Genomic DNA, 12114 nt, shown 5'->3' on the forward strand with positions numbered 1-12114 from the left:
AGGCAGGCTCTTCTTGCTGAAAGTGGAGCTTGTCTAGCTAGCCAGCTTGCCATGGGGATTGCTGCCTCCCAAGTGCTGGAATTACAGGCAGACCACAAAGCATTTGCATGGGTTCTGGGGCTCTGTCATAGTTAGCTTCAGCTGTCAACTTGACACAAACCTAGAGTTATCTGGGAAGAGGGAACCTCAGCTGAAGAATTGCATTGATCAGATTGGACTTGGACCATGTCTGTGAGACATTTTCTTAATTGCTAATTGAATTGATATAGAAAAGGCCAGCCCACTATGAATGGTGCTCTCTCTGTTTTGGTGGGTCTGGGCTGTTTAAGAAAGGTATCTGAAGCCAGGAGTAAGTGGTGCACACCTTTAATCCTAGCACTCGGGATGCAGAGGCAGTCAGATTTCTGTGAGTATGAGCCCAGCCTGGTCTACAGAGATAGTTCTAGGACAGGCTCCAAAGCTACACAGAGAAACCCTGTCTCGAACCCCTCCCCCAAAATAATATTAATATACAGTTATCCAAAGCAAGAGATAAATTATAAATTTGGAAATGAACATTAAAACAAACACAAAGTACCATTGTAAACAAGTCTTCTAATGAAATGGGTGGAGATGCTTTTCTCCTTTTAGTGAATGGATCTATCAGTGTAGATTGCACATTGCTGGAAAGAGGACCAGGATTGCAGAGCTGTACTTTTGTTAATTTAATAGGTCAATTAAGATTATCAAGTAGTCTTTATAATTTTATTTTCTCTATGACTGACATCTACTTGGAGCTGTAGATTCCAAGCCTCCCACTTGTTCATTATCCTCTGAAATGGATGAAACCCTGTCTCGGGAAACAAAACAAAACAAAACAAAACAACAACAACAACAACAACAAAAAAAAGGAATCTGAACATGAACTTGGGTGCAAGCCAGAAAGCAGTCATTCCTCCATGGTCTCTGCTTCAGTTTCTACCTCCAGGTTCCTGCCTTGACTTTCATTGATAAAAGATTAAGTAAAGCTTTTCTTCCCAAGTTGCTTTTGGTTATGGTGTTTGATTATAGCAACAGAAAGCAAAGTAGGACAGAATCTGAACTCCAGTCTTCATGCTTATGCCGCAAGTGCTTTTTCCAATGAGCCATCTCCCAGCCCACAAGAAACCTTTCTGCTGTTTGCCTTACAAAGATAGACTTCAGCCAGCCCAAATGTCTCCCTAGGAGACTCCCTAGGACCTCTTCATCCTGGATCTGTGTTTCAGCATGTGTCAGGGAGGTCCCCACACCCCATTTTCTATAATTCTTCCTTTTCATCCCTTACCAATTTGTCTAAGCCAAGACCCAGTGCTGTTGGCACTTTGACCTCCCCACCATCTTAGCCTCCTGTTCTAACAAAGCCAGGCTAGATAACTTTCAAAACACTGTACAGTGCTGTCAATGGAGCCAGACAAACAAAACCCAAGTACACATCACTCAGTGTACATACTCACTGGGCTCCTGGTTTCTTCCTTCCTCATACCCTCATACTATCAAAGAACGTTTTAATGTATTACTGCACTTACACCATGAAGAGGAACATGTGGTTGGGGATTCAGGACTTATCTCCTGGCAGTAGCAAGATACAGTGTCAGAACCCAACCTGAACACCTATTAGATGTGACATCTCTGAACCCGAGTCCCTTCATCTGCATACTGCATGGTGCCTGCCTTGTGGCACTGTGATTAAGTTTTAGTGCAGTAATCTTGTGAAATGTTAGCCTGGTGTCTTCACACATGTGATAAGTGTTAACTGTTACCCCACATGGAAGAACACTGTAGTTCAGCACAAGTGGGTCCTTCTGTGAAAGGTGTGTGGGTGGGCTGTCATCCAGAACAGTCCTTGAACAAGTTGCCCACATTCTGAGAGAAGAGTAGACCAGAAGGAGCATATGTCATGTCATACCCAGCAGTATGGAAAGAAGTGTCATGGAAGAATGGCAGAAGGAAAGACCTGGCATACTGAGAGGTAGAATGTGTGGAGGAGCTTGGGCCAGATCCAGTGTGTGTGCTCTGCACAAGAGCTTTAGGAATAGAAGCTTTGCTCAGAGAAAAGCTCTGAGTCCAAGCTTCACAGTATATGAACTGTACATAAGAGTAATGCCCACTTCACAGTATTCTTTAGTTAACTTGGTATATAGGTGTGTGTGTGTGTGTGTGTGTTGTGTAAGGTAACTAGTTATTTAATATTACATTTTAAAAAAGATTTGAATTACTGTCTAAATTGATGAATTTTCTCTTGTGTAGGAACATGCTGTGTTGGACACTTAGATGTAAATGCCCTGTTGTTTGTTTTAATGCCAAGGACTTTGTGAAAACAGTGCTACAGTTCTTTGGTGAAGATGACAGTTGGAAGCATGGTAAGCCATCATTCTCATTGTCTCTAAGATTTGGAAAGGTGGTCAGGCCACCATGTCACCTGTTTCAGGGTTCCTGGCCTCACAGTCACTGTTTTTCCACCTGCCATGAGCAGGAAAAGGCACTTCCCTGATGTGTTTGGTTTACACTTGCTTTGGTGACATGAGCAGGAAAGAATGACTCGTGAAGCACAGTCACACTGGGCTTTATTGCCCTCAATGGCTACAGACACTAAAAATTAAGCTACAGCACAGATAGCATCAAACAAGGCAGGCCATTTATTACCTTTAAGAAAGTAGGGATTAGCTGGATGTGCTGTATGCCTTTAATCCTAGTACTTGGTAAGCAGAGGCCAGCAGGTCTTTGAGTTCAAGGCCGATAGCCAGGGCTACAAAGAGAAACCCTGTCTTGAAAAAAAAAAACCAAAAGAAAGAGAAAGTGTAGAGGGAAAAGTATTCACTGTTGATGTTGTAATTTAAGGAAAGATCATGTGAGAAAAAAATATCATGTGATGGTTAAAGCAGAGGGGTTTTTATTAGGGAAAGGGATCATAGAGAGGGGAGGGGAGAGAACAGTCTTCAGGGACAGGAGCATCAAGAGAGAGGGAGGGAGGGGGCAAGCCTTTTATAAAGGGAACATAGTGACTGTTCACAGGTGGTGCTCTTAATGGCTGCAATTGTGAGTGAATTCTGTCAGAACTCCAAGGACAGGCCAATATAGATGCCTGAATACTAACAGTTGAGTACTTGAGGTTTTTTTAAATTAATATTGCTTTAATTAAATTGAATAAACATAATATACATATGAAATTTTTATACAATTCATAACGTAGACATTAACATTTGTGTAATTTTTATATATTTTTATTATAAATCATCTTATTTTACATGTCAATCCCAGTTCCCTCTCTCTCCCATCCTCCCATGTTCCCCACCAACCGCCCCATCCCATCCCCCATCCAATTCCCAGGGAGGGTGAGGCCTTCTATGAGGGATCATCAAAATCTGTCAAGTTATTTGGGGTAGGGCCTAGGCCTTCCCCTGTATATCTAGGCTGAAAGAGTATCCCTCCATAGGGAATAGGCTCCCCAAGTCTGTTTGTGCACTGGGGATACATCCTAGTTCCACTGCCAGGGCCCTATAAACTGCCCAGTCCTCCTAGCTGACACTCACATTCATGGGGCCTATGCAGGTTCTATGCAGGTTCCCCAGCTGTCAGGCTGAGGTCCATGAGCTCCCACTTGCTCAGGTCAGCTGTTTCTGTGGGTTTCCCCAGGCTGGTCTTGACCCTTTGCTCATCACCCCTCCCTCCCTGAAACTGGTTTCCAGGAGTTTGGCTCAGTGTTCAGCTGTGGCTGTCTGCTTCTGTCTTCATCAGCTCCTGGATGAAGGCTCTAGGATGACATTTAAGGTAGTCATTAATCTCATTATTGGGGAAAGGCATTTAAGGTAGTCTCTCCACTATTGCTTAGATTCCAAGTTGGGGTCATCCTTGTAGATCTCTGTACAATTCCCTAGTGCCAGATTTCTCTTTAAACCTATAATAGCTCCTTCTATTTATGTGTCTCTTTTCTTGTTCTCCTCTATTCATCTTCCCATTCAACCTTCCTGTTGAATGTTCTCCTCTTCCTCCTCTCCCTTCCTCTTTCTCCTACTTCACTCCCCTCTCCCCTCATGTTCCAAATTTGTTCAGGAGCTCTTGTCCCTTTCCCTTTCACCAGGGGACTGTGTATGTCTCTCTTATGGTCCTCCTTGTTTCTAGCTTCTCTGGAGGTGTGGATTGTAATCTGGTAAACCTTTGCTCTATGTCTAATATCTATATATGAGTGAGGAGTACTTGAGTTTTAACTGTAAAATTTTTCCAAGTTATCTGTATTTTGAAATATTCCAAATGAAATGGTCAGAAAAATTATAATAAGTTTCTAACACAAACAGAATTGCTCATCACAGCCTGACAAAGATTTGACATACAACTGATTTTTTTCCTTCATTTTTCAAACCACCAACTCCTCAGTATTTTGTAACAAATCTTAAACAACATAAGATTAAGCTCTAATATTTCAATTGTATGATGATCCCACTTTCAGGCAATGTCATCAACTCCCCCATTGTGAGGAGTAATCTTTTTGCATTACTAGCTGTCCTGACAGTATTCCAACTCCCACACTTGTCCTGTGATGCTCTTGGTTTGGTTTGTTTATTTATTTATTTATTTATTTATTTATTTTGGTAGAAGCTGTTGATTGTCATTGTCTAGGTTCCTTAATTGCAGCCTTGCACGATCCAAAATCCATTATACTTTCTTCATTTTTTTTCTTTTTCCATTTTCATGTGTATATATTCGTATGTATGGAGGCACACATGTGGATGTAGGTGTATATACACATATATGCATGCATGTGAAAACCTGAAGTTGATGCTGGGAATTATCTTTAATTGGTCTTATACCTTATTCATTAAGGTGTGGTCTCAGTCAAACCCAGAGTTGGCAGATATGAGTAGTCTTGCTATCCAGTTTGCTCTGGGAACCCCATCTCTTGCCTTTCTGAGGCTGGAATTACAAGCATGCTGCCACGCCTATCCAACATTTACACAGGTCTGAAGATTTGAACTCTGGTTCTCAGGCTTACAAGGCAAGAATGGCCATTGAGGTGTCACTCCAGTCCATCTTCTTCATTTAGTAATTAGACTAGTTCTATAAAGAGGATCCCTTCATCATTTGCCTAAGTGAACTTGAGATGGAAACTCCTAGATGGAAATTGGCTCTTTCAATGTATTTATTTCAGAATAATGAGTTGCTCCACAAAGTAATTGTATCAAGCAAAACTTGTTACAAAATACTTTTAAGCTATGGTCATGGTGAACATGTGGGCTGACTTTACTGCTTATTTATGTTAAGTATTAGTAATATTTAAAGAAGACATACTCACATATGTATATTACTACAGTAATAGATTCCTTGGGAAATGGATAAGTTCAGGGCAGGAAATTCCCATGGTGGAGTATATAGCAGCTTAAAGTCCCTCAAGTCAAGAAAGGTCAAGTTTATATATAAACCATCAAAGACATGTGTGCCTATTAGGTTGAAATAAATAAATGGTGTAGAAAAGAAAAGACAAATCTGTATGACCACTGTGGAGAACAGTATGGACAGACCTTAAAAAAAAAAAACTAAAAATAGGAATTTGTCAGTTACAAAAGTTTACAGGATTCAGCATCCAGAAAATTTGGTACTGTCCAATTTCCCAAGGTATGTCTTTTCAAAAGATCTTTATGTATAACACTTACCTTTGGAACATCAGAGATCAGTCAGTATTACCAGACAGTGTCATTGTCAAACATTGCTGTCCTGGGGCGCAAGCATCCAAAGTTTCAAATATGCCTACATCATTTGTCTTGGCCATAATGGAGAAGTCTTGATTGACACTGGCTGCTGTGGTAAATATAAATCTCTCTGGCTAGTATAATAACTTAAGAATGCCAAGCAATCTGACATTTAGTGTGATGTGATCCAAGATTATAGTTTTATTTTTATTTTTAGTTGTTTCATGGAACTATCTTATGTCAGGGAATGCCATTCTGCCTGCCCTACACTTCTGTTTACTCTGGCACAGTGGCAGGATACTGTGTGAATCCAGTTAGCTCCTACCTTTATTCCCTGACTTAGGAGGCATGATTCTGAGACCATGCTGAAGCATTATGAATAGTATTGGAGACAGGAGACAGGGAAGAAAGTGGAAGAGAAGATCTATCACCTGTAATGGCTGAAAAGCCCAAGTCAGGAGAGGTTTCTGATTTCATTGAGAGATTCATCTTCCAAGTGATCTTGGACTCCCTATCCTTTCTTAGCTGTTTGGATTCAATTTCTTTGATATCAACCAGCCATGTAGGACCTGGGTGTATCAAGCCACCTTCCTACAAGGTAGATATTCTTGAAGAGGGTTGGAGACATGGCTCAGTAGGTATTTTTGTGAGTGTGAGGACTGAAGTTCTGATCCCTAGTACCCATGTAAACGTTGAATAGGTGTGATGGTATGCCTTCCATTCCAGTACATTCAGAGGATGGAGACAGAATCTCTAGAACAAGCTGGCTAGCTAGAGGGCCATATCGAGAGACCTGGCCTCAATAAATAAGATGGAGAATGCCTGAGAAATACTCCTGGCATCAGCTGTAGGCTTCTACTTGTATATACACACATGCGCGTGTGTACACACACACACACACACACACACACACGAACAGGTACATACAGACCACATATGCAGATACATACAAAAAAGAAGAAAGGAAATATTTTTTTCTTGTCACCACAAAGTCTTGTTTTTCATGGTAAGATAGATTGACAACTAGAAATTTGACAACTAGAAAAATCATTTAAAGCAAGACTTTATAACAATAATCAAGTAATTATTTAGAACATATGTGATATTAACACATTTTATATATGCAGTTAAATGTGTCTAATTTTGTCCGCTAATTACAAGGCACAAACTTATGCTAACTTACTATATTTTTTAAAAAAATAAATTCTTGAGAAATAATAGTCATAGGGGTACTTAATTCTGTAATTTGAGAGGATAGCACAAAGTATTAATCATTTGAATATTAATCTTGGAGGGTGTTTCTTTTTATTTGTTTTTTTTCATATAATATATTTCGATTATGATTCTCTTCCCCAACCCCTCTCAGATCTTTGCCTACCTCCTTACTTACCCAGTTTTATGTTCTTTCTCTCTCTTTCAAAAAAAAACTCCCACAAAAATACAGAAATGAAAATCAAAACAAATAAAGAAGCCTATAAGATAAAAAAAATTACAAAACAAGATGAAACAAAAAGTTCACAAAAAACCCATAAAGTTTGTTTTATATTGGCCTAACTCTTACCCATGAGGCTTGTCCTAGATTGTGGTTGTTATATCCAGTGACAGACACTCCATTGTAGAAAACTGACTGATTCATGCCTTTAATCCCAGCACTTGGGAGGCAAAGCCTGGACTGATCTCTGTGAGTTCAAGGCCAGCTTGGCCTATAGAACAAATTGTAGGACAGCTAGGGCTGTTACACAGAGAGACCCTGTCTCAGAAAAAGGAAGGAAGGAAGGAAGGAAGGAAGGAAGGAAGGAAGAGAAGGAAGAAATCTAGTAGGGATATTGTCTCTCCCATTATATGATGATTTCATTTAGATTCCTTTCATACATACATACATACATACATACATACATACATACATACATACAAAAAAGCTTCTATAGTAGTAGGTTTCCCTGTGGCTTTTCAAAGGCCTTTAGCGTTAGTTGTCCCTCTCATATTCTCTCCTATACCCTGGTCACCCATCCTCCTTCCAATTTAATCCTTCCATTCTTGTTTCCTCTCTGTTTCCCCATAACACTATATTCTGTTTTCCCTTATATGAAGATCCTCTCCACCCCCCTGGTTCCTTACTAAGTACCTAAACTTCTGTGGTTTGTAAAGAGAAAAGTGTTTCCTGCTGGCCTGGTCCCACCGTGGCACCAGCCCCAAATAATACACCGAGAGACTCTGTATTTGATATAATGTTGTTGGCCAGTTACTTGTTTCTTATCTGCTAGCTCTGTCTTAATTATTAACCCATTTCTATTAATCTAAGTATTTCCACGTGGTCTCATCTTACCGGAGAGTGGGCCCGGACCTCTGTTCTCTCCCGTCTCTACATGCTGACTCCTCTTACTACTTCCTCTCTCCTCCTTTCTCCTAGTTCCTCTTATCTTGCTTTCCTATTGGCCAACAGTGCTTTATTCATTAACCAGTATGAGAAACATATGTACAGAATGACATCTCCCATCAGTGGTTATTTAAATTTCAGAACACATATCAAAAGCTTAAAAGCTTAATATCCACATATAAGAGAAAACATGTAATTGTTCTCTATTTTGGGTTTGAATTATCTCACTCAGAATTTTTTTTTCTTTAGCTCCATTTACCTGCAGAAAAAAATTCATTTTTTCTTAACATCCGAATAATATTCCATTTTGCAAATATACCACATTTTCATTATCCATTTATCAGTTTGATGGATATCTTGGCTGTTTCCAATTTCTGGCAATTATGAATAGAGCAGCAATGAACATGATTGAACAAGTATCTCTGTAGTAAAAATATGAGTCCTTTGATATATGCCCAAGAATGGTATAGCTGAATCTTGAGGTAGGATTATTCCCAGCTTCCTGAGGAAATGTCATACTTATTTCCACAGTGGCTGTTCCAATTTATACTCCCACAGCAATGATTAAGTGTTCTCCTCTGCTGGCATCCTTGCCAGCATATGACCTCATTTGTTTTATTGATGTTGTGCATTCTGACTAGAATAAGATAAATCTTACAGTAGTTTTGATTTGCATTTCCCTAATCACTAAGGATGCTAAACATTTATTTAAGTGTTTCTCACTCATTAGTGTTTCATATTTAGAAAACACTCTGCTTAGTGTAAAGATGGGAAAAGCAACAATTGTTTATGATTTGAGGATACTAAGTAACCTTTACCTCTGTAGTTGCAGGTTTTGTAGGACTAGATCCCAGAGTTGCTGCATGGCTCATAGATCCTAGTGACACTGCACCTTCGTTTGAAGATTTAGTAGCAAAACACCTAGAAAAGTCCACCATAGTCAAACCAAGCAGCACATTTGGTGATACCTCAAGAAATATTGTGGTAAGATGTTTAAGATGAGGTTCTATCTACTTTAATACAACCCTGACTTCTTCTGCCTCATAGATAATCTAATAATAACAAGATTATTGCTAGCACCCATTTTCATCTCATTGTCCCATCCAAACCCTTTTGGCTGAGGTGTTTCTGATAGAGGTTAATGAATAAAGTAGGAAGATATCCTGGAAAGTCTCATTTACAGTGTAATTTTTCTATGGATTCTCCAATGTCAGTAGCACCTCCTCTGTGAGCAGAGAACTGTCCTTTTGTAAATCTTTACCACTGGTGACATGTTCTTATTGACTTCCTGTGACCTCAGTCTAGGTATGGCCAAAGGCACAGCAGGAGACATGAGAACCTACATCTCCTGCCCTTCATCCTCTTAACTACCATGTGTAGAGCAAGAGTCTGTGTTCCATATGGAGAGACTGTAAATACCAGAAACACTGTATCCTTGAATTTAAAAAGAGGTATACCAGAAGGTCATGAAATAGATTACAGAATCAGAGAAGATACAGTTCTTGCAAGAATGGGAATCTATTGCCCTCGCAGCCTGGACAGAGTGGCAGTGTAGGAGCCAAGATTCAGTTTTAGCACTTGTAAAGTATCCCTCTTCCATTACTTATGATTAGAATCCTACTCTGCTAGGCAAAGATTCCCTAAATAGAAGCTGAAATATGACTGCAAGAAATTGCATATTATTAGTCCCACTTCATAGATGGTTATCCTAGATGTGCACATGCTACTACTGTTCATTCATCTTGCCCAAGGTATAGTTGATAACATAGTTCAGTTTGGATTTATGACTTTAAATCTAGTTTATTCTTACAATTCCCACATATGATTCATGGATAAGATGGCTGCATGGAATGAAAATCAGCTATAGAGGCTGTGTTCCTCTAATGCAGACTGAAGCAGATGCTTAGTGATGCTGGTGAACCAGCTCCAAATCTCTGTTCTCTGTTCCTGAGGCCCCTTTGTCTTGCCTCATGAGGATCAAAGGCAGCTTCAAGTGCAATTCCAATCATGGTTAATGGTGAGATGTGGCTGTGGAGAACTTTGTGCTTCATGAGAGTTAGAGATTGAAGTTGAGCATTTAGTCTTTGGGATCTGCTTCTGTACGACTCTAAAGAGGTAATTTGAGTTGCTCTTAATGGAAGGGAGCTCAGATAGAAGGAATGGCATGGGAATGGCAAGGCCTCCTAGAAATTAGCTCCTTAGAGGGGACAACAAGGCAGTGTGGGAAAGGAGAAAGGGTTCATGTAGGGCTCTCAGGGGCTGTATCATGCCAAGGAACAGGCCTGTCTTAGAATGGTTCAAAGTGGAAGCTTTTGATCACTTTGTAGTTGAGAAAGCTGCAGGAATTGTTATAGGTGGTGGTATAGATGTGGTCCTCTGTCTCATATCTCCTGAGTTGTTCATGGGAGGCAAGATCAGGAAATGACTGAAGAAGCATGTTAGCATATATCCAACCAGCAGCCACATACTTTGAGTTTCTTCTAATGTGAGGATTTAGCAGAGATAAATCTGAGCAGTCCTGAGTTTGAGCTTCTTTGGCAGAGTGAAATGTTGAGTAGGAAGTCTGGAAGATCTCTGTTAGGAAGGACACTGTTGAGAGACTGCCTCTTATTCCATATCCCCTCTCTGTCCTTTGAACATGTTTGTGGCTTCTCTGGGCTTTTCCATTTACCTGTCCTAGAGTGTTAATGAATAGATTAGTGTAGAATGTAGCACCCATCGAGTTGTTTCTGTGTGACAGAGCAGAGAGGAGAGACTGTGGAATCTGAGAATCCTTGTTCTGACTCTGCCAATCATTAAATCATTGAAACAAGCATTAGGAGCTCTGTTTTTCTGTCTGTATAATGAAGAAAAAAATGTTGGGCTGAGTAAGTATTTCCCTGTGGACAGCTTACTTTGCACAATGGAGGTACTTTTTGTTTGAGACCTTGCCAGGAGTATCTTACCATGTCACTAGAAACACTTTTGTAAGTGATACCAGTTCCCAGACTATGAGAATTGCTGCCAAGTTCATCTGAATTTTAATGTATTCATTTTAAAGAATCAGAATGTGTGTGTGGACCTGAGGATACTCTACAACCTTACGATGGATCTCTGTTCCAAGTTGAAGGCAAGGCATTTTTTTTTTATATTGTAATTTATGGCTATATAAGACCTGCATTTTAATTTGTATGCACACTCACATTCACACTTATTGTTTTGAATATGAAATGAGATGTTTTCCTAAGGCCAAATTAATCTGTGCCTCACATAGAAAAGGAAAGACTAAAATGATAATTTCTGTAGTTTTAAAATGTGTTCTGTATATTGAAAACAATTGTTTTAAAGCTTCACAATTAACTAGAGTGTTTCTGATTTGGTTTACTTTGGTTGGCAACAAAATGGACCCAGTTTGTTTCACTTAGATTTTTATTGGGAAGCTGTAGCCAATGTAAGAAAAACTGAGGAGAATTACAGGAAAAGAGACTATGTCCTGAGGCAAAGATGGAGAAAACTGGCAAGATGAGATGCTTCCAAGGACAGGCTATATCCAGAGGCTTTCCCATTCCTGCTCTCTAATGCAAACTGCTTCGCTTTTCTCCTGCCCTAGGATGTATGCCCAAACAGGAAAACATCTAAGAGTTGAGGAGGAGCCCAGGTGATGTGTCCTGGAGAGGATCAGTCTACCTTAGGGTACAGGGCCAGACAGAGAAATTGAGGTAAACTAGATGGTGAGGCCCAGAACTCTTAGATGATGGCAGAAAAGACTGAATATAAGGAAGACTCCAATAAACATCTTAGTAAATCAGGTTTGATGGACATGGCCTGTAATCCTAGGACTTAGGAGGTGGGGGCAAGAAGTTCAAGGGCAGCCTCATCTACATAGATAGCTTGAGTCAAGACTGGGCTACATGACACCCTGTATATAAATAAGGGCCTATAAATAAATAAACAAATAACATGGAAGGTGATATGAATAAAAGAGGAAGGATTTCATGCTGTAAGACAAGCAGCCTAATATAAAGATTCTAACACTCCTGACTAGTCTGCAGAGCCAAT

General features: G+C 39.9%; 1 protein-coding gene across 1 annotated transcript in view; it reads left to right on the forward strand.

Annotated features, from left to right (window-relative positions):
* The first annotated feature begins 10978 nt into the window (after positions 1–10978).
* The window catches only part of Poln (DNA polymerase nu), a 97726-nt gene continuing 96590 nt past the window's right edge, over positions 10979–12114 (forward strand). Inside the window, exon 1 of the mRNA XM_051200219.1 lies at positions 10979–10984. Within this exon, the coding sequence (XP_051056176.1) occupies positions 10979–10984 (6 nt within the window). The remainder of the gene's footprint in view (positions 10985–12114) is intronic.

The sequence above is a fragment of the Phodopus roborovskii genome, unplaced genomic scaffold (genome assembly GCF_943737965.1).
Source record: "Phodopus roborovskii unplaced genomic scaffold, PHOROB, whole genome shotgun sequence".
In the NCBI taxonomy this organism is placed as follows: Eukaryota; Metazoa; Chordata; class Mammalia; order Rodentia; family Cricetidae; genus Phodopus; species Phodopus roborovskii.